Here is a 27,942-nt window from a genome sequence, read left to right as displayed (position 1 = left end):
ATTTTGGAAACTCCTAAATTCAGACTCTAAGCATACAGTAGACGACAATATAGTTGTTGACAGAAAGACCTTACCAGTGGTGATTAGTCAGCACAGGGGGAAACAAAGAACAATGTCTATTCAAATGCTAAAAACATCAACTGACGATAATGTACGGTTCATCATAATCGACATAGAGATACCAGTAACAAGCCAACAATCAGCTGTTCCAGCAATTCCATCACAACCTCCAATAACAAGGTCCGCAGTGGAACACAGCCCCCTATGTCAGACACAACCAGAGGACATACTGCACGTACCCTCACTTTTACTGCAAACGGTACATACACATACATAAACACACATATCACTTTCATTAAATCTCCGTTTATGATATTGTTGGTTAACACCTTACAGATGAGCCGGCGCCTTCAGGAGATGTCAAACGCACCCGGAAAAAATAAACAGGAACCCATAAAATGACACGCCGTTGTTTTGTAACCTGTTCGACTTTTGCTACGTTTAAAACCGTCAACAACTAATATTGTCGTGGTGTCTTAACCATATGTTAGTATATGTTAAACATATTTGCTTTTGGAGTTATTTATTATTGTAATCGAATAGTAGGTTACCATATATGTCTTTAATCTAGATGGTTTCCCACATATAGTATGCTTTTCTATTAAACAAAAAAAAATATACCTTTCGTTTATTTTCTACATACACTAAATACATAATTTAAGACAGACATGAATGACGACGACAGTGTTCACAAACAAAAATTTTATACGCAAAAACAAATATCCTAGCTTCAATACAAAACAAAAATCATGCCATCACTCAATAACCCCAAGGTCCAAAGGTTAAACTACATGCTTCACTTCCAAATAAACCGTTGATTACTACAACTTTGTGTTATGGCACAGGTTTTCCAAATATAAATTCAGATTTAACAAAAATCATATAAAAATTCATTACATACTTTTCCCTTTTAAGACACTTCCAAAGAAACCATCGATTATCACAGCTTTGAATTACAACACTACATTTCCAAATATCAAATTACATAAAAAAAATATCAGATACTTTATTTATAATGGGTCCAATGTTTAAAAGTTAAATTACATCTTTCACTTTTAAAGAAACCATCGATTACAACAACTTTGTATAAATATCAGATTAAAAAATAATTATACCATTTTTCCAATAACTAAATTGTGAGTTATCTTCTTTTCAAAATGATAACAAACGTGATAAACGGACAGACCAGCAAAATTTATAACATCTTTGCATAACAATGACATAAAAATATAAACCTTCACAAAAAAAATTAGAATATGTAAGAGATAAACATCACCATTCCTACATCTAAACAACCACGTCAGTCCTAAATAGCCTTACATCACCTACAATAAATGCACATAGCAATCGATTGCAGCCGGTTACGTACACAAAAAACCCTTCTCCCTGTTGCATCCCATTTAATGCCCCTATTCAACACTCAACAGTATTCAATAGTCCCTATAAATCAATAAACCCCATAACATCTCCACACCACATCCAATCACACTACCCATCGGAAAACGAAAAGTAAAAACTACTTCCCACAAAATGAAACCGACTGAAATGGAAAGCATCATTCATATGTTGATTGGCCAGGCAGAGGAAGAGTTGGCCGCTCTAACAAACCTCCAAAGCGATTTCTACTTCAACAAGGATATGAAGAACGAACTGTTAGAGAACCTGAGCTGCCGACCAAAGTACACCAACTACCTACAGATGAAGGACCTCATTAACAACAGTACGTACGTGGCATCAAAAAGAATCATGGCGATTTACAGTCTAAAGAAGGAAACTGAAACGACCATCCAGGAGCTCAAGAAACTACTCAAAACACTTCCAGAAGACGAGTAGCCATACATAGACTGATCAACAACAACAAAATCATGAACTCTTTTGTCATCTTATTATCCATGATCTCTGTAAATCGTTTCCTCTTTTGTTGTTATGCTTATGAACAGTTCCATGGTTCAGCCTTGTATTCACCTCTAAGAAATATAATCTATCGTTTATGTCTATTTTCTCATTCCATATATAAACCGTGATGCCCACACATAGCAAACCACATGTGAAGCACGTTTATGAACTTTTCTTCTCCTCCAAATTGTCTATTCCGTTGTCAGATACTAAACGGTACGGTCAGGTTTTGGACATAAAGTCATTGTCACATTACTAACTCTCTTCAACATAAAAATAGATAAGAAAGACCAATCATGCATGTATTCATCCTTAGTTGTAAAAAAACGTATAACAGAGGACATTCGCATATGTTCCATCCCCTCAACAAAGATAAAACAACAAACAAAAACGTTTAATCCGACCCCCGCATCGCGGGGGCTCCCCCTCTAGTTATCATCAAAGTTCAAATTTCAAACTTCAAATGTGGAATAAATCCAACTATTTAAAGCTCTTATTTGAAAACATAGTAGGCTCCGGACATCCACAACTACAATGATTCACACATTATGTGAGATGCAAAAATTATGTGACAATTTTTTTATGAGTAAATTACACGAATGGTCCTTATGGTTTGGGGTAATTTACACGTTTGGTCCCTAACTTAATTTTTTAACTTGGAAGGTCCCTACTGTTTGTTATTGTTACACGCTTGGTACCTGTTGTTTGTTTTTGTTACTATCTTACGCAAAAAGACAATTATTTAAATAGGGAAAATGGTAGGGTAGATAAGGTCAGGTGAAAGGTGGGGTTGGGGGTGTGTTTATTTAAATAAATTAAAAAATCAAGGAAAAAAATAGACTTTTTATGTAAGACTGAGACCAAGCGTGTAACAAAAACAAATAGTAGGGACCTTTCGAGTTAGAAAAATAAGTTAGGGACCAAACACGTAAGTTACCCTAAACCATAGGGACCATTCGTGTAATTTACCCTTTTTTTTATTTAACTCACAAAATTAGTATCGTTTGCATAAATCAGTTTATGCTAAATTATAAAATTCGTAAAAGTATTAATAGAGCTTTTGACTTTTTTCTAGTTTTGTGTTTGAGCGATTTTAAATTTGTTCTTTTAGAAATGTGATCTTATAAAAAATGAAACTTTTTGAATTTTTTGGAAATTATCACGTTTTCCAAAATACAATTTTCAACTTATATTGTGTTTTTTTTTTGTTTTTTTTTCTTTTATGACCAAAGTTGGCAACTAAAATTTAGACGACATTACACAACAATTGGTCATGTGGTTTACGAAATGTCACAAAATCAGTGCATGCTAATTTTTTTTTGATGTAGATAGTCCTTGTGGTTTGCAAAACTTGCATGGAAGGTCCTTATTGTTTACGTTGTCCATTTTGAGCCATTAATGCATATCACATGCCTCACACGTGGGGGTATTTCAGTCTTTTCACAATCCACACTCATTTAATGGAACTTAGCTTAATTAAACAACCCCTAACCAGTCGAACTCACACACCCCAAGAAAACCCTTCGTCTACATTCATCTTTATTCACCATCTACACGAGGATGAAATCCCCAATTCTTTCCATCTTTCTCCTGAAATTGGGTTTAACAACAAAAAAATGGTACTTTGCATGTGGAATTTAGGTGGTCCTCATACGACTGAACCAAACCTTGAACAAGATTACAACAAGTTCTTGCACTTAGTACTTTGCATGTGAAATTTGTGTTTCTTTGGTTTGTATAATGAAAGCATGTTGATGTTTTTTTTTTCAGATGGTTCTCACACTTGGTTCACTTTAAGGATATATCATAGTGAGTTTTTTTTACCAAGTATCCAGGAAGAAAGTACATTGAAGGAAGGTTGGAATTAAATGACATGATCAAAGAATTAGGGTATGGTCAGGATGCCACAATGTACTACCATTATAGAATTCCTAATCTAGACTTGGATTTTAGATTAAAGGCACTTGGAATGATAAAGATGTCATTTCTATGGCTCAATATGTCCCTACAAATAGAGTACTTAATGTGTATGTTGAACATGGTCAAACTAGAGTCCACACTTATTTCATGTCCCCAACTAAAATGGTTATTGAGCAACTGGACGATGACCCTTCTCTTGAACTTAATAGGATTAGGCCTAAGAAGAAGGAAAATGGTTATTGTAGCAATAAATTGGACATGAATTTCCCAACTAAAGAGTCATTTGTTTAGAGACATGTACAAGATGAGATGTATGATTATTCCATGTCCCTGGTTCCTTTTGAGCCATCTTAACTTAGTAAATACAGTATAACCGACAAAGAACATGTTTCTACTGATTGGTATGTCCCTATACCAAAAGAAGTGTCACACCCCCGAACCAGACGACGGAAACGTCCGAGGGCTCTTGTGACATAAATTGAATACCATCACAATGAGTATACATGAATCATAACATCATTCATCACCATGCATTGAAATAATACAACTGATATTGTTTACATCCATTACATTGTTTTAGTCATTACAATTTCATAACATAAACCGTTCGATAGATAATCTAAGCAAAACACCATGGCATAACTTGGTACTTATTCTTCGGCTTACCTGTTACCTGAGAATACAAGTTATTTTGAAAAATGTCAACATATGAAATGTTGGTGAGTTCATAAGTAATGTTGTAGTAAAATGATTTGGTGTAGTTTGTAAACCCAGAAAATCCAATATTTTATGTAAATAGTATTTGTTTATTAAAAAAAGTGTAAAGATCCGTAAATTTGCTTGTTGATTTTTAAAACATGTATAGTTGTTGAACTTTGTATACGTCACACAAGTGAAAATGTTGAACTTCCCAGGAAAACCCGATGTTTTCCCAATACGTAAAATACATGACTTGTTTATTGTTATATTGATACGTCAAATGTTTTTGATTACCCGGGTGGCGTTGGATTAATTAGGGTTTGTGAGTTGTTATAATCACGCATTAAGAAAATGACTAGTTTATAACTACAGATTGCGAATGATCCTTAAAGGCGTCGACCGTTACTACTCACTTAATCCACCCACCCTGATTACTATTGTTTATCGTCCTGAATCTGTTTAATTTGATTTCTCATAAGCCCAACAACCGAGGAGAAAGGAGGGTACGAAGCCCCCTTTTATTTCCAGGAGTTATTCAAGGCTATCGGAAATGCGAAAGACACTTGGCCCAACTCGCATTTGACTTCTCGACCTCAGTAGCAGTACTACTGGGCCATTAGGGCCCAATAACACATTAGAGCTATTGAAAGTCCTTTTACGTGGAATTGGGTCATAGAAGGCCCAATATCACGTAAGCATAATCCCTTTGGGCCCAAAGATCATGTTGATGGGCTAGCAAGGCCCAACAAGCAAGATTTGAAACTTTCAAGCCCAAAGTTTGTATGTTGACTCATTGTAGTTATCGCGTGATTAACGAATTACTTTGGTTTAACGATTTTGTGTTGTTATTGATTCGAGGCCGAATCAATTCGTTTGGTAACGATATGTGTTATTGAGAGTGTATTTGTTTTCCATTTCGTCGGTAATTGCGGATCTTGTATCTTAATTTGATTGTTTGTAAGTAGAGTTTGACCCTTTTCATTACTCTTCCTTTTATAAAAATAACACTTTTGGTCCTTTTATATAAAAGAATTTCATTTTTAGTCCTTAAAACACTTTTCTTGACACTTTTGTATGATTTATTTGATGAAAACACAATTTTACCCCAAAGTTTATTTAGTTGACAGCTTCAGCCCCTCTAGAATAGTGGTTCTCGGTTAAGGACCCATTTTTCACAACTTTTACAATTTTGGCACAAAATCTAAAAAGTTTGCATTTTTAGTCCTTTTTGATAATGAAAAGCATTTTTGAACCTTATAAACATTTTATTATGCTAATTACTCCCTGTTTTACAGAAAATTTCATTTCCAGCCCCTCAACTTGTAAAATTTCGCATTGTGGGGCTTATTGGGCCGAAAAGCCCAAAATTAGCCCATTAGGTTAAAAATTTACATTTTAAGTCCTTAAAAATTTCTAAAAATCAGGAAAATATTTATGGAAACTGTTTTGGCCCCTTTTAACCTTCAAGAAACCGTGACTTGTTGATTTTTACCCTAAGTTTGTATTTTTGACAATTTAAGCCCAAAAATGGGTTTTATGTTCAAGTATGTTTATCCTAACCTTATAAACTATTTTTCTTGATTTGATTAGTGTAAAATAGCTTAATTTATGTTTATTTCCTTTCTCATGTCTTAGATCTCGGTTTTTATACACTTTTTGATAGCATATTCATCACAAAACACATGATATCACACACATACATGCATCAAATCACACATAGCATACATTTACACATAGATCTACACATTTTCTTGTATTCTCGCCCATAAAACTCATAAAAACCGAAAAGAAGGGGGTATGAAACTCATCTTGAGTTGTGATTTCGGTTTTGAAGAATGTTGGGAGAAGTTTGATGTTACTTTCACCCCTAGCAAGCCCTCCTTTGTTGATTTCGAACATAGAGGGTTTCTAAGAGAGTGATCATGATTTTGCATGGGTTAGGAAAAGATTTTTGATAAACAAAGAATCTAGATCATAGATCCAAGCATGATCTTACCTTAGATGAAGAATTTTTGGGATAATTTCCTTGAAAGCTCCCTAGATCTTAAAAATTTTGGAGAGGAATGGAGAGAGTTTCTTTGAGAGATTTTGAGTGAAGTGTGTGTGTTGGTGTTGTTTCGGCCGAGAGAAAGGGAGAGGAGAAGAGAGAGGTCTTGAGGTGATGTGTGCATGGAGATATGGGATAAGTTGCATGGAAGACCATTATGTAAAAATGAGGTGGCCATGAGAAGTCAACTCCTCCTTTCATTTGGGCTTGGGCCGAGATTTGGAGAGAAAAAGGAAAGAATTGGGCCCATAAATGCCTAAGTCCAAATCATAGATAATTTAGATAACTATTGGCCCAAAATAAATCAAGAAATGATTTTTATGGCCCATTAGGGATAATTAGGTTAGTTATGTCCCAATGAGGTCCATTAAGGTATTTTATTTCATTCTAGGCCCAATATGGCCCAAAATGTTAAAATAAATGAAAGTGTGTCCAATCAGAGCCCATTCAAGAGTTCTAAGCCCAAGATAGTCCAATTGGAAGCTTATTGGTCCATTGGGCCCAATAAGGAAATCCTAGTCCAAAATGGACTTAAACAAGGATTTCTTGGTTTCCAATAGTTTGTTGGCTATTTGTAGTGCATATATGATGTGTTTGATTGAGATTTTGTTGTTAATGAATAAGCATCTTACATGATTTCCCATTGTTGGTTTACATTTGTTATCTTTGTTTAATGTTTACAAGGCTTCAAATTCCTAGTTGTGACAAGAAGCTCATGTTGTTACTGGTTCGTATGATTATTCCATGTCCTTGGTTCCTTTTGATCCATCTTAACTTACTAAATACAGTATAACCGACAAAGAACATGTTTTTACTGATTGGTATGTCCCTATACCAAAAGAAGCTCATGTTGTTACTGGTCCGTATGTTTATGATCAAAGAGAGAAACAAGATAATTTTGTTCCTTTTAGTGGCACCAGGAATGAAAATATGGATGAGTATGAGAGAGAGGTTGAAGATGATGAATAAAATGGTCAAGAAGAGGACGAAGATCCAAATGATGGTGAGTACCTAGTAGAACCATAAGCACTTGTAGATGACAATGATGTGGATACGAGGGAATTTAATAGTGTTGTGGATGATGTTGAATTGTTTGGACAAGCACCAAGGACACTAGATGACTTAAACCAACATGGGGATAAATTAGAGGTGATTAATAATGATGAGTTTGAAAGTGTTGGATTTGAGGAAGACTAGCAAGAGGATGTTAAGAAAGTTGAACAATAAAGTGCCATGTTCATATGGGGTACTTCATGTTAGATCATTTTTTGCGGGACAAGCTTTTAAAACAAAAAAAGATATGTAAGGTCAAATAAAGTTGCTTTCAATCCATATTATGAGGGTCTTACACATGGCAAAAAATAACAAACTAAGAATAAGAGTAAAGTGCAAGGGCGTGGTTCCAGATTCTAGTGATGGGCCTTCTATATTTAGTAAAGTCACATCCATGGCAAAACAGTCTTTACCAAAATAAGTTCCTGTCCGTTTGCAATTTAGATTTCTAGTTGTATAGAAAAAGAGCCTTGGTTGGTGAAAACACTTATTGATGAGCATTTATTCTTAACAAGCATAAATATGAAGGCATGTACATCAAAATTCTTAGCTAACACTATTCTCTAAATGGTGGATTCCAATCCAAGAGGTCTAGTTTCAGCTACGCACAAAGAACTTGTCACACCCCAAAACCAAGAACGGCGGAAACGTTCTGGGACGGAGGACGTCATGTGCAGTATCACAACAATAAAAATTAGTAAACAAGCAACAACATCATCCATTGCATTAATTATATAATTTTAATACAAGTGTTATGTCAAATTATAATAGACACTAAAGTATAAACAAAATGAAAGATAAGTCTTGAACGAGCTCCATCTTCTCTAAACCTTGCATCGGTACCTGTCTATCGTTGACCTGAGGATACAAGTATTTTGAAATCGAGTATCGGCTTTAAAGTTGGTGAGATCATAAGTAATTTTAGTGTCTTAATTTGTATGTAAGTATTTGTATGTATGGGAATTGTAAGTATTGGAAATGTATATGAACTGTAAGTATAAAAATGTTTTGTAAAACAACTGTAAACATTTGAAAAATCCTAGAAATCCCTATGATTCCTACTATTATATAAGGGTGTCTTCTACCAAGACCTAACTGTTCTAAATGTAGTCTTCTACCAAGACTTAACTGTTCTAAATGTAGCCTTCTACCAAGACCTAACTGCTCTGAATGTAGCCTTCTACCAAGACCCGACTGTTCTGAATGTAGTCTTCTACTAAGATTTAACTGTTCTAAATGTTCGTTTCTTGTAAAAGTGTGTAATTTTCCCAATTGTAACTATCATTAACAAAACATAGTTTGTACATTTAATGTTTAAGTGAAATGATCACTAAATATATGTAAAGGGGAAATTAATGTAGTACTGTAGTGTTGTATTGTAGGAACTACTGCTGTACTAACTACCTTAAACCAGATTTATATTAAGGTATCATGTGATTAATTGTACCATACTATCGACTAGGTAACAACGACAAATGTAGGTCGTAAAAAGGTATGACGTTTGGCACCCGCAGACCTGCAGGTCCGGCTGTAGCTAGCAGCAAGGTGTAGGATAGTCAATCCAGTATAGATCTATACGCAACCTCACGCTCTCCCTCCAAGAGACTCTGGCTACAACTCGGGCCATGACATTGAAGGCATGCTCCGATACAGTGGATCACAATTATGTTAACGTATTCATGTATATGTAATGTCTTGTTAATCGTTCTACGTATGCTAGCTGTAATGTGTGTTCTCTCTCTATCTAGCAGGTATAGTAATGTAATGTGAGTACTAGCTGTAATGTATGTTATCTCTATCTAGTAAGTATAGTAATGTACTGTGAGTACTAGTTGTAATGTATGTTATCTCTATCTAGCAAGTATTGACTCATGAATGAACTGACTCATTATATGATATCGCGTTCTAGTAATAGTTCTAGTATCTTCCTAAACTACCCATATGGTAGCTTACTAGTAATTTAACTGGTATGTATGAACATGGATGTATACCCTGCTACCCAGGGGCATTGGATGAACTGGAAGGACCTTTATGACTATATATGTACATATGATATATAACTAATATTTAAACAACCTTCGAACGGATACCCGATGTCCCACCAGACCACATCTCAAGCGCGAAAAAGAAATAGGGTGGATAGCTTTCCTAAGTCTTTTAAACATTTCTTATATATCTATACATATATAGACATGCAATTGATAATATAAAAGCATAAAATAAGTTTTGTAAAACTTTTGAACATAATTATTATCTAAGAAAAGATCGACTTGATGTTAATCTATAAAACATTTGAAGGAAACTGTTTGGTAAAACGGCTAATGAGTAGCCAATCATTTGAATGCTGCTTATCAATCACATGTGATTGATATAATAACTAGCATGATTCTACTTGCATCCCCCCCATAAAACATTTAAAAACAGTTAAAACATTGATTAAGGGGTATGAACTCACCTGTTGCGAGTGGATCAGAAGGAAGTGTCGGATAAGTGCTTGGTGTCGAGTGAAGACTTAAACACGCACAAAGATCCTAATTACATATGAGGACATATGTGTATAAACAATTAGTCTTTAAACAACTAATAAACAAGTCAATACACTCTGGGACATTGCAAACACTTTGTATAAGTGTTATAAGTGCTAATGAGTGCATCTAAGTGTTGTAGGGAAAGGCTAGTATGATTAGGGTTCAAGGAACACTCTTAAAGTGAGTTTACTCCCTAAGGACCAACACCCCTTGAGTTTACGGTCATAAACTCTAGAGTTTACGGTCGTAAACTCCTAACCTTTTGACCATTTGTTGTTTTGAAGTCTTCTAAGCTATTCCAAGCATTCCTACTTCATGATTTAGCCTTAGGAAGTGTTGTGTGGCATCAAAACACTCCTAAATGGAGTTTACGGTCTAAGGACCATTTCTCCATGAGTTTACTACCTTAAACTCATGAGTTTACTACCTTAAACTCATGATTTTACTACCTTAAACTCATAAGTTTGGTATTTGGCGGTTTTTAAGTCCTTAGCTCAAACATGGCAGTAGTCTAGGTTAGATTTATACATAAGGAACAACCGTGGGACATTTATGGGACTTTTACCCATCATTTGGGGTGTTTACAGTTTTAGGAGATCCCAAACCGTAAACACATAAAAATGTATGATTTTGGTGCATTTTGTGTGATAAACTCATCAAAGATGAATCTAGACAAGTCCCTAAGGCATTGTGAAGCATCTAGGCACCCTAAAGCACCCTAAGGCACTATATTTGGTGTTTACGGTTTTGGGAGCCTCCCAAAACCGTGAACACCTTGTTCTTGGTGCTATTGGGACTTTTCCTTGGTATAAACATGTATATCTAGCTTTAAATGACTCTAGGATAGAAGTACTTACATTGTGGAAGCTTGAAATGAACTTTAAGTCCAAGAACACTAGTGTGTGTTCTTGGTGTTTTGGAAAAACTAGTCAAAACACATAAATGAATGGATTAAAGGATGTATAATCACTAGATTAAGTGATATACTAACTTGAAATGGTTAGAACACTTACTAGTTTGAAGATCTAGAACAAAATCTAGGATGATACTTGAAAGGATATTTTGGAGTTTACTCTTTTGGTGTTTGGGGAGTAAACTCAAGAATGACTAGTCTTGGGGAGTAAACTCATGTTTATGCATGAGTTTACGATTTTTGGATGATTTTTCAACCCAAACTTAAAAGTTTGGCCGTGAACTTCTAAGACACAAGGCGTTTGCGGGTTTTAAATTTCAAAACCCGAGACGACACTTTCTTTCACCCGTTTGTTTAAAGAATAATATTAAAATAATCAATTGAACTTATTTTTCCCAAAAACAAGTAAAAGTGAACTTGACTTATAATATGGAGTGATTGACTTTTAGGGTTTGACCGAATGAAAATTTCGAGTTGTCACAGAACTTCAGATGAATTTTGAATTAAGATTGTCTAAAAAGAAAGTGTTTAGGGCTAATCTATTGGAAAAGATCAGTTGTATGGTGACTATGATAGACAATATAGTTTCTTGAGATATTATTGTTTGGAGCTACAAAGCAATAAACTAGGTACAACTATCAAGACAGAAGTGTACCAAATCCTGTTGTTCAAACTAGAATATTAAAGAGGATTTATATTTGTCTTGGAACACTTAAGTTGGGGTTCAAAATTGGAGATAGGAAATTAATAGGATTGGATGGATGTTTCTTGAAAGGACCATACCTTGGGCAAATCCTAACAGTTGCGGATCTTGATTCCAACAATGGAATCTACCCAATAACTTATGCTATTGTAGAAGCTGAGACTACAAGTTCATGGAGTGCCTTGGTGATGATTTGGATTTGGATGGATCATGTGAATTCACTTTTATATCTTACAGACAAAAGGTATGACTTAAAATCTGTTTTAATGCTATGTTTTGATGATTCTAGTTGTACTAACTTCAATATAAATAATATGCAAGGAATTATACCTACCATAACAAAAGTGTTTCCAAATTTAGAACATAGATGGTGTTTGAGACACATACATGAAAACATGAAGTTGCAATGGATGGGTGAATAGTTTAGGGATCACTTGTGGAGATGTGCTACTAGTACAACCATTGGCCTCTTTGAAAGGGCAATGAAAGAATTCAAGGTTTTCAGTGACAGGGCACATGAATGGCTAAGGAAGATTCCTATTTTTCATTAGGCTAGGTCCCATTTCTCTGGTGAGTTATTGTTACCATTGTCGTATTTCTTCTCAACATTATTTCTCATTGTTTAATTTTGATTTATATTACACAGGTAGAGCACATTCAAATTGTTTGCTAAATAATTTGTGTGGAGTACTCAACTCTAAGCTAGAACATGGTAGAGACAAGCCTATCATTACTTGTTTAGAGTGCATTATGGTGTGTTTAATGAAGATACATAGCATTGTCCAAAAAGAAATAGATAAATATAGAGGTATATTAACCCCTACCGCAACAAGCATTCTTGAATCAATCAAAAAAGAAGCAAGCCAATATATGGCACTTTTTGTGGTCCTGGAAAATATCAGGCAAGTGGTATGATGTTTGATCAATATGTGATGAACTTGAAGGAGAGGACAAAAATCTTTTATCAAATTATCAATTCTTATATATATATATATATATATATATATATATATATATATATATATATATATATATTAAAGGAGGCCACTTTTTAGGAATAGCGAACCTAGGTGTTTTTTGGCGGAAATGGTCCCCGGTTTATGTATGTGTCTTCAAATCGTCTTTAGGGTCATTTTATGTCAATATCCGTATTCTTTGTGGACACGTGTCGTGTCGGATTTGTTGATGTTTATCTTATCAACATTCTGGAATTTTCCACAGCCTCTCCGATCAAATGGCCTTTCTATTCTCTGTTCGCACACCCACTTCACTTCACCTACAATAGCCGACTACGATTAAGGAGCCAACTGTGTCTTCTTCAACCTTCTGACCCCAGCCCTCCACGATTGGGGGTGGTGGTTCGGTTTAGAATCTATCTATCGGATTATTCCACTCCCCAAATTCGATCTTCGGACTCCATCACCGCCATCAGCCACAGCCACAAACTCCATGGATGACTTTGAAGCACCAAAGGAGCAAAAGAAATCTGGTATGTACACCAACGTTTTCATCAACCTTATTGCTCTCTTTCTACGACGCCCCTGCACCTTCTCATTCCACTTAGCTTCTGTTATGTTTATCATCGTTCTTCTCAAATTTCTTGCTGATTTAGGGTTGAACCTTTATACCACTGTCAATTTGACTTTTGCAGGTCATCAATCTTTCATTTCAGATTTTTAATACAATTCGATTTTCAGATGAAGAAGATGGGTGAAATAACTCACCATAGAATCAAGACCAATGGAATTTGGATGCACGTTGCAGAAAAAGGTGAAGGACCAGTAGTCCTTCTCCTCCAACGCTTCCGCCCTCTCCCTCTTCCTACACCGTCTTCCACATCGTCGCTGACCTCATCGGCGTTCTAGATCATTTCAATCAACAACAGGCATGAGTGCTTTAATTACGATGAAGCTTTAATTAGCGTTTTAGGGTTGATTTGTGTAAGGATGAATATTAGGTGTTTGTGGTGGGACACGATTGGGGCGCACACGCCGCCTGGCATCTTGGCCTTTACCGGCCAGATCGGGTGAAAGGAATCGTTGCTCTCGGTGTTGTGTTCTCTGCTAGATCTCCAGACATCAGTCCCATCCAATCGTTGACCAAACCATTCAGAGATAGTTTCTATATGACTCAATTCCAGGTTAACTTCTTCCCCTCACTCTGTTAAAGGTATGACGATGAAGTTTATAAACTTTGAGAAATTAATACAGGAATCAGGAAGAGCAGAGAGGGCTTTTGCGAAATACGATTGGTTGACTCTAATGAATAAGTTTTTGCTGATCAACCATGGCGATGTACTGGTAGCACCTCTTGGAATGGAGATCATCGATCACATGGAAACTCCTTCTTCATTGCCTCCATGGATTACAGAAGATGAGCTTCAAACATATGCAGATAAGTTTCAGGAGACTGGATTCATAGGAGGTTTAAATTACTATCGTGCTATAGATTTGTAAGAAACAAAAGATAGATATTTGATTTGAATTATCAAATGTTAATTTGGTATTCTTCTGTGATTTGATTCGTATTATTTCCTTTTAACTGCTTATGGGATTGATTCGCATGCTTTGTTTATCAATGAAATTTCATTAAAGAAGTTCGATTATGCCTAACTTTACTGTTTGAATCTCAAAAGTAATGCATCCCAACAATTAATTTGGCATTCTTCTGTGATTTGATAACCTTTTTTTCTTTTGTTGTTAAAAGCCTCAACGAGATTACATAAAGCTTCACAGGAATAGAAATGGGTATCACCATGATCACTTTGAGAGGAAGTGGAAGAAGGAAGCCCGTGAAGTTCACAAGCGCTCCGAAACTGCTCAAAAGGTTGTCCCTCTTAATCAATCACTTTGTTTCTCTCCCAAATTGGATAGTTTTATTAGAAATTTGAACTAATTGCTCAAATCTCAATTGGAAGCCATGGAATTCTAAAAAAGGTTTCCCTCTTTTATGGTTATCCCAGGCTTTAGGAATCAAGGGTAAGATGTTTGCTAAGAAACGATATTTAAGAAAAGGCTCAAATGAAGAAGACGTTAGTATCTTTACTCTACTTTTATAATTCGTTATCATCTTCTGGCATCAATTTCTTTTTATTTGCTCCTTCTAAGTTTTAAGTGTGTTAATTTAATAGATTGGCTATGTATGAAGAATCATCAAGCAGACGCAAGGTGGATGATGATGTTCAGGAAGGTGTTGTTCTTGCTTATCTTCTTGACCGTGAAACCACAACACGTGCAAAGGTTTGTTTCCTTTCCTTAAATTAATAAACAAAACACTTCTTCTCCTCTCATATATAATATAATTAACAAACATTCAGATTCTTAGCAATAGAGTAAAACAAAAAATAAAGGAGAAAGCAGGGAAGTGGGAGGTGCCTTTACCCAAGGTAAGACCCGTGGCTGAAGATGAGATGTTCAAAGTGATCAGAACTGGGAAAAGGAAAAGTGAGTATTTTGACTATTTTACCCTTCTTCTTCACCTATTTTGTTTGTGTAACGAAATAAGTTATAACTTGTGTGTGTGCATTGATTGATTGCAGCGAAACAATGGCAAAGGATGATCACAAAAATGACATTTGTAGGACAAAGTTTCACAAGAAAACCTCCAAAATATGAGAGATTTATTCGTCCAACTGGTTTAGGTTCACAAAAGTCCATGTGACACATCCTGAACTGAAGTGCACTTTTAATCTTGAAATGATTGGTGTGAAGAAGAATCCTAATGGTCCAATGTATACATCACTTGGTGTTGTCACTAAGGGAACCATCATTGAGGTATCTACATTTTTTATTTTTATTTTTCTTTTTCCCACTTTCTTTACATATAGTAGTAAATTTGAACGAAAAATGATGTGATGTTTGGGTGAATGTCAGTCAACTAGGTCTGGTTACACCAGCTGGGAAAGTAGTATGCAGTGAGATTATGATTGTACTTTTTAATAATTATATAATAATAATATAAATCTTTCTTTGGGATGTTGACGTGTTTGTGGATGTGGTTGAATGCAGGGAAATATGCTCAAGTCACGAATAATCGTGAGAATGATGGATGCATTAATGCGGTTTTGCTTGTGTAGATTATCATGCTTACATGTTTTTTTTGGAGTATATTTATTTGCATGCTTTAGAAGATATGCAGAAAACTGCTAACCATTGACTACCACAATATTGTGAAAAAAAATTAATGTGTTTTTAATTTCAAAGTAAAATGTTATAGTGAGCAAATACATGAAAAATACTTGATACACATAAAAGAATGACTATAATCGTAACAGTACAACTTTCATAATATTTAAAGTAATTGTTTTTTTCCTTCAACTTTAATGAATTATACGCCTGCTCCTGGAATGGAGATCATCGATCACATGGAAAATACTTAGACAACACTTAATGAGGAAAAACCCATGAAGTATTTGATCCGTGGAATCCGGCTCTTCGGTTCGATCCCATCAATCAAAGGATAAACCCATGAAGTATATATTTGGATAAATAGCTTATCCGACAACAAAAAAATTATTCATGATGAAACAATATTACTGTCTCATAACAATACTCAAACTATAAACAAATAGTTGATCAAATAACATTTACAAAAAACAAACAACGGAAAAAATTGTCGCATCCGACCCCCGCAACGCGGGGCTCCCCACCTAGTTGGAAAAACTAAATTAAACCGAAACAAAAAAATCGTTTAAAATGAAAACGGGCCAAAAAAATCTGAATACAAACCATATAAAGCGAATGAAAAGGCCATGAGACCTGAGTCCTCTCCGCAAAAAACTATTCCGAATGGTCAAATGACAAAGTCGTTGGGCCTTCGCTGGGCCGGATTGAAGCCCTCACAGCCCGAAGTCGTTGGGCCTTCGCTGGGCCGGATTGTGCTTTTCCACATCAATGAGGAACAAAAATAATTAAAAAGAAAAAGAAAGTTTGCTTGGGGAGAAAGAATTGCAAGGGTTCCCTTAATACCCTATTCTTCGGTCTTCAAGTGCCCAAAATCGATTTCTTCATCGTGACATCGTCTCAGATCCTCTACTCACCGGTGGTACACTACCGGACCTCCATCCTGCTTTAATTCATCCCTCTACGAAAACCATCTGCAGGGATTCAAATTTCTGCTCCCGTTCTCTCACAGTTTTAAGATTTAGGGTTTTAGCTTCTGATATCTTAATATGGAGCCGGAGCCAAACAATAATGCCAGTGGTAGTGGAAACCCCAAAGAAGAAGCGAATTTGAAGGTCCCATCGAAAGATCCTAAGAAGAAAGATGATAAGAAAGATGAAGATCTTGTAAGTGCTCAGTTATTTTATCCATCTATTTATATATTGAAAATGTCTGATTTTTTGCTTTTAATTGTTATAGTCAGAGGAGGATTTGGCGTTGAAGCAGCAATTAGAGCTGTATGTTGAGAGGGTCCAGGATGCCGATCAAGGGTTACAGAAGGTTGCTCTCGAGAGCATGAGGTACTAATATTTTGTATCGATGATTTTTTTTTTTTTTTTTTTTTTTTTTTTTTTTTTGTGTGTGTGTTTTTTCTTTTTAATAAAAAGGGGCACTCGTGGATTGTTTATTTGCTAGCATTGTTGGTTCAGTTTTGATGAGATCTGTTAGCTGAAATGTCCGAGTGTCTGAATTGTCCTGATTGTAACTGTTCTATGTGTGTTAAAATTTTTGATGTTATCCTCGGCTAAGCAGGTGTAAGTTAGGATTATGAAATTAATATAATTACATTGAAGGCCAATGAGAACATGGCCTAACATAGTCCTGAAAGCCTACCACGTTCTGAGCAAGAGCAAACTAAAGTATTGTTATGATCGGTTTGAAAGGATAATTTGCAGAGTTACCGTGAAGTAGGATAAATCTACATTGAAGGAACTTGAGGAAAACTTTCATTATTAAGGCATTATCTGGAACTCTAAAATGTCAAGTACCTTAACTAAAGTTAATGCTGAGAAATGCTTTAACCTTTTAGATATTTAAAAACCTTGGAATAGAAAAATGTGACCTTTTCCCAGTGGAGCTGACTGATGAGGCGTTTCATTTGAGTTCATACTTTATTTTTCTGTTCTTTTCATGCATAGTTGGATCGGATCCTCTTATATAATCTCAGCAAACTGTTCCACTGTTATTGATGTAGTGATGCATGAATGGCTTATTATTTGTTCAGACTGGATGTTTTGTAAGTAGGTTCTAGAAGTGTTGGTGGAGAGATTCTCTTTCGTTTGAGTTAGGATAACCGAGTGGAATTTTAGAAATGTTACTAATGATCTTTTCATAGGTTCTGGAAGGTTTGTTGTGATGGTGGAATTGTGGGTCATAATCTTTTATAAGATGTGTGAGTTTGTTGAAGTGCATCACGTTGCAATACACAGTTTGGGATGTTGGCTCTATAAATGTTACATGAAGGGACTCCTTCATTCTTCTTATCTAGATTGTTCCATATAATAACTAGTGTGTTATGATATATTCATATTTAGTGTTGATTCTTGAGTGTGGATGTGGGAATGTTTTTGCAATTCCTTATTTTCTTGTTCCTTGAAGTGGTTTTTTGCATGGTCTGGTGATATCTGTTTTTTTTTTTTTTTTTTTTTTTTTTTTTTTTTTTTTTTTGCAAATTGCAGCACAACTTGTGACTTAGACTAACAATATTATTTGGTTGTAGGCAAGAAATTCGGACATCAACCAGCTCTATGACATCAGTTCCAAAGCCACTGAAGTTTTTACGCCCACATTATGGAACTCTAAAATCATTTTATGACACAATGCCAGTTTCAGACTTAAAGGCATTTCTTTCATTCTGTAGCATCCTACTTCCCCATTTCCATGCAGAAATAACTTGCTGATAACATATACTTTCCTTTGTTGATGCAGAAATTACTTGCTGATATACTTTCTGTTTTAGCTTTGACCATGTCTGCAGAAGGTGATCGGGTAAGAGATTTAGTTTGCTTTATGACATGTCCATTGTCTCAAGAGTTTCTGCTATGTAGTCTTTGATGCTTTTTTGTTCGCTAATAATATTTTCATACATTTCAGGAGAGTTTAAAGTATCGCTTGTTGGGTTCTGAAGGTGATATTGGTTCATGGGGTCATGAGTATGTTAGGTAATCACATATAAATCGCCAAAATCTACATCCATAAGCAAGAAAACAAATGTTCATTGACCCTTCTGTTTCATCTTTGTAGGAATTTGGCTGGTGAAATTGCACAAGAGTATGCGAAAAGAGTGGTATAATTCATCTTTAATTTTTTCTCACTATTAAATACGATAAGCATGCCACTGCAAGTGTAATTATTTCACTAATCTTGATACTGAAGTTATTTGATTTATTCAGAATGAGGAGGCATCTGTTGATGATCTGATAGAACTTGTGGAACAAATTGTTGCTTTTCACATGAAGGTATTCTTTATCTGGCAACTATTTTTCTTGACTTACCCGAACTTAATTTAATCGTTTCCTCATTGCAGCATAATGCTGAACCTGAGGCTGTAGACCTTCTCATGGAGGTATTAATTTCTTCAAAATTTTTGACATACGTGTTATGAAGAGGCATATGATTCTTAACTGTGGTTAAATTCAGGTTGAATTTCTTGACCTGCTTGTGAAGCATGTGGACAGCACAAATTATAAAAGAACCTGTCTGTACCTAACAAGTTCAGCAAGGTAAACTACCAAGTTTAAATGAGTCATTTTCTGTTGGCTATTTGTGGTTTAAAACTTAAACTGTTGAGCATTCTTGTTTTTATGTGTAGTTTCATATTTTGTTATGTGCTTGTTAATCTTGAATCTTATTCTGCAATTATTATATGTGTTAATTAAATTCTTTTGTACATTTGTAGATACCTCCCTGGACCAGATGACATGTCAGTTTTGGACATTGCATACACAATCTACACAAAGTTTGAAGAATATCCAAGTGCACTTCAGATTGCACTTTATCTCGACAACATGCAGGTTTGCGTTTCATGGTCATTGGAAAGTGTTTTTTTTTGGTTGCTATAAATATAATCTGAGATGTTACCTAGTGATGTTAACTGATGAATTATTATCTTGTGTTTTTGATAAAATCTTGTGATTTTAACATCTGGATCCCCACTATCAGGTGTTGTATGGTATGAAAAAAACCTATTTGTTTTGCTTTTGCCTGATGGAAATAATTAAAATGCAATATAACCCATTTTTCGTGTGACAAATCTCTTTTAATAATTTCATTATTTTAATTAAATTGCACTTGTTTAGAAATAGAGGTAATAAGTCCTTCCTTGTCTTGCCTTTTCAATTTCTTCACCATTCCATCCAACCAAACACTTGTGCATTAAATTTAGGGTCTATGAAACTTGGATGATGATTACGGATTTAAATCATCTTGCTAGGAAAATTTGTAAAGCTTATTCAAGAAAAAAAATTGTAAATTTCAACTATTATTAAACATTAATAATACGTAGATAAAGCTAAAAAATTATTTATGCTTGTATATTTTAACTAATTCCATCTGATTTTATGGTTTCTGTACTGATAGAGCATTGGATGTTTTTTGGCAGCATGTGAAGCAGGTTTTCACATCTTGTCCTGATCTTTTGCGAAAGAAGCAGTTTTGTTACATTCTGGCTCGACAAGTAAGTATGACTTACATTTTCTTGTTTTCTTAATCAAGCCCTTTGCATCAAAAAATTGTCTGAAACAATATTTAATTTTACTGCTGGCATGATATACATTTGGAGTGATTTTCCTTGTAAAAGCTTTCTTTTGAGCAAACACTGTCTCGAGTTGTTATTATTATAGATGAAAAAGTTTCAACTCGCTGAAGTAGCATTTTGATGAGGTGGAAGCAAATGATTTTGTAATTATAAAAAGATGTTACATAACGCAGGGAACAAGTTTTGAGCTTGATGAAGAGATGTGTGGGGATGATGACGAGAGGGAGGCTTTGCAAGAGATCATTAACAATACCAAACTAAGTGAAGGCTATCTTACCCTTGCTCGAGATATTGAAGTCATGGAGCCCAAATCTCCTGAAGACATATATAAGGTTGGATTTCATCATTTATTTATAGTTAATAATTAATAATTAATAATTGATAATTAATTTCTCTTTATTTAGGCACACTTACTGGATGGGCGGGCAAGTGCTGGTGCAAGTGTTGATTCAGCCAGGCAAAACCTGGCAGCTACATTTGTGAATGCTTTTGTAAATGCTGGCTTTGGTCAGGTATTTATTTTTCGACTATTTGTTAAAATAAAAATAATACAACATCTAATCTAATAATTTATTTTTCTGTTTTCAAGGATAAACTAATGACAGTCCCATCTGAGGCTTCAAGTGGTGGCTCTTCTGGGAATTGGCTTTTTAAGAACAAAGAACATGGAAAAGCCAGTGCTGCTGCAAGTTTGGTATGCTCTGCTCATTATTAAGCTTAAGCAGTAATTTGTTTATTACCCAATCAATTTTCTCTGCTATGCTATTATTGGCTAGTTTCCAATGCCTGGATACTAAAAACGAAAATAAGAAAGCAAAAATCTACCCAAGTCTAATTGGGTTGGTTTTTCAAACTATAATATGTCGTAATTGGAAGTTGCATTTAGCTCTTCTTTGAAAAACTGGTCACTTGTAGCAATCTCAGTGTACTTTTATGAATGTTGTCTGAAGAAAGGAAATTGGTTGTGTGATTTTAGGGAATGATCCTCCTTTGGGATGTTGATGCTGGGCTTGCTCAAATTGACAAGTACTTTCATAGCAATGATAATCATGTGATTGCTGGTGCATTGTTAGGAGTTGGGGTTGTAAACTGTGGTATCAAGAATGATTGTGACCCTGTGAGTGCTTTGCTTTTTTTTTTTTTTTTTCTTTCTGACTTGTTGGTTGGTTGTTGGTTGTAATTTTATTTTGGTTTGGTTTGGTTTGTTTCAGGCATTGGCACTTCTTGCTGATTATCTGGATAAAGAAGATGCTTCCATTAGAATTGGAGCCATAACTGGTCTGGGCCTTGCATATGCGGGTACCCAGAACGAACAGGTAGGTCCTTATTATTGACAATTTACACACACACACACACTGCTGACAGTTTTTTTTTTTTTTTTTTTCTTTTTCAGATCCGTGACAAGCTGACTCCAATTCTTGGAGACCCGAAAGCAGCGTTGGATGTTATCGCGTTCACTGCAATTGCATTGGGTTTGGTATATGTGGGTTCCTGCAACGAGGATGTTGCTCAGGCCATAATATTTGCACTGATGGACCGCAGTGAGTCAGACTTGGGGGAGCCTCTCACGCGATTACTACCTCTTGGCTTAGGTCTTCTTTACCTCGGAAAGCAGGACAGTGTGGAGGCTACTGCTGAGGTGTCCAAGACTTTCAATGAAAAGATCAGAAAGTATTGTGATATGACCCTGCTGTCTTGTGCCTATGCTGGCACTGGAAATGTTTTGAAGGTTCAACACTTTCTTGGTCAATGTGCCCAGCACCTGGAGAAAGGCGGTGAAACTTTTCAGGGTCCAGCTGTACTGGGTATAGCCATGGTAGCAATGGCTGAGGAACTAGGCCTTGATATGGCAATCCGTTCGTTAGAACATCTTTTACAATATGGGGAGCAGAATATCCGAAAGGCAGTTCCATTGGCTCTTGGTCTTCTCTGCATCTCAAACCCAAAGGTAGGTTAACAAATTTAATTTATTTCTCTTCATGCAATTAATTAATTGTCCACTCATTTCATTTCATTTCATTTCATTTGATGATTTAAGGTACACGTTATGGATACGTTAAGTCGACTCAGTCATGATGCTGATACTGAAGTGGCAATGGTAAAATTAATATACATACTCCATTTCTATGTATTTTTTTACCAATCTATTTCTATTGAATGACCTGTTTTTGTTCTTGTACAGGCGGCAGTGATATCTTTGGGTTTGATAGGTGCAGGAACAAACAATGCTAGAATTGCTGGCATGCTTCGGAATCTTTCAAGTTATTACTACAAAGAAGCCAGCCTTCTCTTCTGTGTAAACATCTCTCTGTAAACTTACTTGTTCATTGTTTTAGCATCCATTTGATAATAAAACTTGATTGTTGGTTGTAGGTGCGAATTGCTCAAGGTTTTGTACATATGGGGAAGGGTTTGTTGACTCTTGCGCCTTACCACTCTGAACGTTTCTTGCTATCCCCGTAAGTGAGCGATTCATGAAATGAATAAATACATGAATGAAACGATGATTTTTATGAATTATATTTTGCATGTTGGCAGGACGGCACTTGCTGGGCTTGTAGTATTACTCCATGCATGTCTTGATATGAAAGCCATCATCTTGGGGAAATATCACTATGTTCTCTACTTTGTAGTATTGGCTATGCAGGTTTGTCACTTAGTCTTTATCTTTGTTTGTATTGTGCATGAAATGATTCAAGTGTGGTTTAAAAAATTAAACAAATGGCAGCCACGGATGCTGTTGACGGTGGATGAGAATCTGAAACCTTTATCTGTACCGGTTCGGGTGGGGCAAGCTGTTGACGTTGTGGGGCAGGCAGGGCGGCCCAAGACCATCACCGGGTTCCAGACCCATTCCACTCCGGTCCTCTTGGCTGCTGGTGATAGGGCTGAACTCGCAACCGAAAAGTATATTCCCCTGTCTCCCATCCTTGAAGGTTTTGTTATATTGAAAGAGAACCCAGATTACAGGGAAGAAGCCTAGCCTAGCCTGCTTTTGCTTGGCCACATGTCATGTTAAATTAGATTTTTATCTTTTATGTTTTCTTCTCTTCTGTGAATCATCTTCATATCCAACTTTTGTATACCCTCCCTCACTGACCTATTGTTGTTTTCTTGCTCTCTCTCTCTCTCTCTCTCTCTCTCTCTCTCTCTCTATATATATATATATATATATATATATATATATATATATATATATATATATATATATATATATATATATATATATATATATATATATATGTTTTACAAGTTATATATTGTCATGAAATATCAACCAACTCCTACCTACAACTTATCTAATTTAACGAAACTCTTATAAATCTGAACAGAAAACTAAACCAAAAAAAGTTAATCCAGACAAAAAAATCCAAATCCAAACCATATAAAATCGAACAAAAAAACTAAGACCATACTCCGTCCAAAAAAAAGACCGGTCTGAAAAGGTACCAATTTGAACACAAGCCTATCTTGTCTATAATGAAAGGATGATACTAGAAAATCTTTTCATCTTCACAACTAGTATAAAAGAAAAAAAAAGAATTCCAAAACCAATACTAGCAATCAGCATGCATAATTAAAGAGGAAAAGCGAAAATTAAACCGACAATTGGGCTAACCTTACCAAGTTGGGCTAACCGACAATTAAAGAGGAAAAGCCTTTGTTTGGCCGCATTGTACTTTTCTACCTAAGCAATAAAAATAATTAGAAAAAAAAAGAAAGCGGCTGGAGTTCACAAAATTGCAAAAATGGTAGTTGGCTGTTAAAATTATACGGTTTTGATCCAAAAATGTTTGGTGTACCAATGGTCAAATTTTGGATTATTTGTGTAGATTTGATTCCTATGTTAACTTTGACTGTTAACTTGTTTAAATTTACTATTTATCTTCATTGGCCATTGAATAATCGAGTCTATTTACCAAACCATAGAGACCATTTCGCAAATCTTCTTTTTAATTTTATTAAGTATTATGTATATACTAAATTTTTAATTAAAAATTTTAATTTCTTTTTGTTGGATTGATTTTTTTATTGGATTATTATATATTAATAAATATTATTTTTATTATTTAATATATTAATAATATTATATTATTGGAGTATTGATTTCTTTTAATTAATTGTTTTTTAATTTCTTTTTTAATTTCTCTTCAGATCTACAACTTCAGCTTCAGATCTACAATTTTCATCTTCAGATCTTCCATTTTCTCCTCCGGATTATGAGCTCCGGCGAGCGGTGATAACCACCAACTTTCTCCATCACTGTCGATCGTAATTTGGTTTTAGATATGAGGTCAAGAAGTTGTTTCAGATTCACTTTCTCTCTCTAAAACACAAAACATATTAGATCTAGTGCAATTTGGTTAGATCTGATAGTCGACCTTATCACCACCAACGACCACCTAACATCAGCTATTGTGCTTCGTTTAAACACCAAAAAACATCACACTCTGCTCTGAAGTCCAGATCTAGTTCGTCTCCAGATCTGATGGAATACAAGAAAACTTCTCTGATTCGCTTCACCGGAACAATAGATCCGACGGAAATCACCGCTAACAGATCTGACATCCAGATCTGATGTTACCACCGTCGATGTGACTCCACCTCTATAACAACCGACGTCGCACCACCGTTGTTGCTGCCTACCATCAGTGCTCATGGATCTGAAGCAAGGGAACAATCTCAAATCTGGATATAAGATGCATTGAAATGCTACACTAAAAACAAGGTATGTTTTTAAACATTGAATAATATGAATAAGTTCCTAAAATAGTTTCTTAAGTTGTGAATAAACGTTTTTTTTAAATATAATTATTAAGTTGTTAATGCAAGGATTTTATATATATCTGATTGTTTCAATTAGAAAAAAAATTTAAGCTATAAATGCATGATTTTTTTATAAGTATTAAGTTGTGAATACATGATTTTTTGTAAGTATTAATTTGTGAATGTATGATTTTTTTTCATAAGTTTTAGTCGTTATTAAATGAATTTTTTATAAGTTTTAAGCAGTATATGTATGAATTTTTATAAGTTTTAATGTGAATTTAAACGTGTTTTTATTATATTAGTGTTTTTTCAAATAATGTGAATTTAGGTTTTTTAAGTTGTGAATTGTGATGAGTGTGTGAAATATAATCTAATATAACCTCCAAGCTCCAAACATCATTAGATGTAAGTTTTAACATGTAAATATAGTTTATTAAACTGTGAATTTGTGTATTAAATTGTAAATTAAATGTATTAAGTTGTGAAATGAGTATATTAAGCTGTTAATTTTTTTACGAATTTTATTTTTGCTTCTAAAATATAAGATGAAAGAAGCATTATATATAGATTTTATTTTCTCTAATTTTGAATAACATGTAAAATTTACATTGTAAATATTATATAAATTAAAATTTGAAAGAAAAACTAGCCCACATATCTGAACGTATAAATATAACTACTAAGTACAGAATATGGATGTGAATATACAGTTTTTGTGTATTAAATGATGAATTTAATATATTAAGCTGTTAATTTTGTGTGTTGACTGTATTGAGCTGTGAATTGATTGTATTAAATTATAATTTTTTTTTTTTATGAATTTTATGTTAAAATATAAATATTTGTATTAAATTTCTTGTGAGTATTTCTTTTGTGTCACATCTAGCATTTTGCTAGGAAATTTCACTCTCATGTAATCATTCAACTAATATAATAACTGGTACTCTAAGCAAATATGATACTCTATGCTCATTCAAACACATCTCATATGATCAACAAAGAGTCTGAAAGCCCTAAGAATTCTGATTAAAGTTTAATATGAACTAGGATTCTCTTATTGGGACTAATGGACCAATAAACCTTCAACTTGACTATCTTGGGCCTAGAAACCCTAATTGGGCTCTAATTAGACCCACACTTGTAAAACTTTAGCATTTTGGGTCATGTGGACCTAAAAGGGCTCTCTTATCCCTAATGGGCCCTGTTGGGCCATAAATGATTCCATTAGCCCTAATGGGCCATAAAATACCTGTTGGACTTCTATTGGGCTGTAAACCCCTCATAAGGGCCTGATGGGCCGAAAAATAATTTTGGGCTTCATAAATTCGAGCAAAGTCAATAGTGGGCCCAAAATCATTTTATCCTTATCTCTCTTGAGCCCAATTCTCGGCCCATTATGCAATTAAACAAAAAAGGGAAGAAATGAGGAATTATGTGCATACGACACCTCATGTTTGCATGGCGGTCTTCCATGCAAACATCATTTCAATCTCTCTCCTCCCCTTAAAAACTCTCTCCCTCCCACACAATAATTCATTCCAACTTCATCTTTACACTCCATTTCCTCTCAAATCTTCAAGAGTTTCTTCCATCTTTTACTCCAAAAATTTCGTGAGTATGCTACTATGTTCAAGAGTTCCTCATCAAAGATCCTAACTTGAATCATATCATCTTTGAACATCTCCACAAGAAACAAGCTAGGCCGAAAAACAACATCATTTCCTCTTATCTCTTCATCCAAACCGACTTCCACACCTCAAGGTGAGTTCATACCCCCTATTTTTGATTTTTACTTGGTTTTAGGGGAGAATACAAGTTGCTTTATGTATATCTTTGTGTATATGCATGAATATGTGTGTTTTTCATGACTTATTTGTTGATTATGTGCTATTTACTTCATAAATCTAAAAATATGTTAAGAATATTAAGTTTATCACTTGGATCTACATGAAAACCTTGAGAAAAGTATGTGTTATCACATATAATACATGTAAACTAGTAGATCTGGGATTTATACACTTAAAATAGCAAAAATGAGTGTTGTGGTCAAAGATCTATAAATTAAACTCAAAATTCAGCCCTTGACAGAAAAGTTTTGGTCCAATCTCGAACTGTTTTGACCACCTTAATGATAATATTTTTCAAAACTGTTTTACATACAACAAGTTCAGGTTTATACCTTTAAAATGAATACTCTCACGTTTTCATACGATTTTTCTACAAATTTGGCGAATTTTACAAAATTACCTATCAGATTTGAAATAATTTCGGACCAACTTGTGAAGGTGAGCAATTTCACACTTGTTAGAGGCCATTAAAAATTATGATAAAAATTGTGAACAAAGTAGACAAAATTTAAAAACTTCCAGAATTTACGGATCCAAATTTCGACTTACGATGATTTTTCTACAAATTTTCCAACAACTAGGTCATAAAAGCCAAAAACCAGAAAAATGTGTGTTTTCACAAAAATCAAGTCAAAAATGATATTTTTGACAAAAATGGGTTTAAAATGTTATTTTTACCACAAACAAGTCATAAACACAAGTTTTGAACAAAATGGGGACTAAAGTGTTATTTTTACAAAAATTGGGCATTAATTGTAAATTTTTGTCTATTGGGCCAAAAACGTCATTTTTACAAAAAGTGGGCCTTT

At 34.8% G+C, this 27,942-nt stretch overlaps 1 protein-coding gene and 2 pseudogenes across 1 annotated transcript; all 3 read left to right on the top strand.

The window, feature by feature from the left end:
* The first annotated feature begins 13,516 nt into the window (after positions 1 to 13,516).
* On the top strand, positions 13,517 to 14,275 carry LOC111899267 (uncharacterized; annotated as a pseudogene).
* Positions 14,276 to 14,423: 148 nt separating this feature from the next.
* On the top strand, positions 14,424 to 15,950 carry LOC111899266 (uncharacterized; annotated as a pseudogene).
* An 808-nt stretch (positions 15,951 to 16,758) lies between these two features.
* On the top strand, positions 16,759 to 23,638 carry LOC111899262 (26S proteasome non-ATPase regulatory subunit 2 homolog A). Its single transcript, XM_023895123.3, has 22 exons — positions 16,759 to 17,106; positions 17,180 to 17,280; positions 18,480 to 18,600; positions 18,689 to 18,748; positions 18,854 to 18,921; positions 19,004 to 19,046; positions 19,153 to 19,218; positions 19,287 to 19,325; positions 19,400 to 19,482; positions 19,659 to 19,773; positions 20,361 to 20,435; positions 20,690 to 20,848; positions 20,921 to 21,028; positions 21,106 to 21,210; positions 21,493 to 21,633; positions 21,728 to 21,832; positions 21,910 to 22,464; positions 22,555 to 22,614; positions 22,699 to 22,812; positions 22,890 to 22,975; positions 23,055 to 23,163; positions 23,245 to 23,638. Exons 1-22 carry the CDS (start codon positions 16,990 to 16,992, stop codon positions 23,497 to 23,499), a joined length of 2,685 nt encoding a protein of 894 aa, XP_023750891.1. The 5' UTR covers positions 16,759 to 16,989; the 3' UTR covers positions 23,500 to 23,638.
* Positions 23,639 to 27,942: the final 4,304 nt, after the last annotated feature.

The sequence above is a fragment of the Lactuca sativa genome, chromosome 6 (genome assembly GCF_002870075.4).
Source record: "Lactuca sativa cultivar Salinas chromosome 6, Lsat_Salinas_v11, whole genome shotgun sequence".
In the NCBI taxonomy this organism is placed as follows: Eukaryota; Viridiplantae; Streptophyta; class Magnoliopsida; order Asterales; family Asteraceae; genus Lactuca; species Lactuca sativa.
This window is presented reverse-complemented; position numbering and strand designations above follow the sequence as displayed.

Coding starts and splice junctions, on each gene's coding strand:
- LOC111899262 (XM_023895123.3), top strand. CDS start 16,990: ATGGAGCCGGAGCCAAACAATAATGCCAGTGGTAGTGGAAACCCCAAA. Junction 18,601..18,688: donor TGCCAGTTTCAGACTTAAAG/GCATTTCTTTCA, acceptor TTGTTGATGCAG/AAATTACTTGCTGATATACT. Junction 19,047..19,152: donor AAGAGTATGCGAAAAGAGTG/GTATAATTCATC, acceptor TGATTTATTCAG/AATGAGGAGGCATCTGTTGA.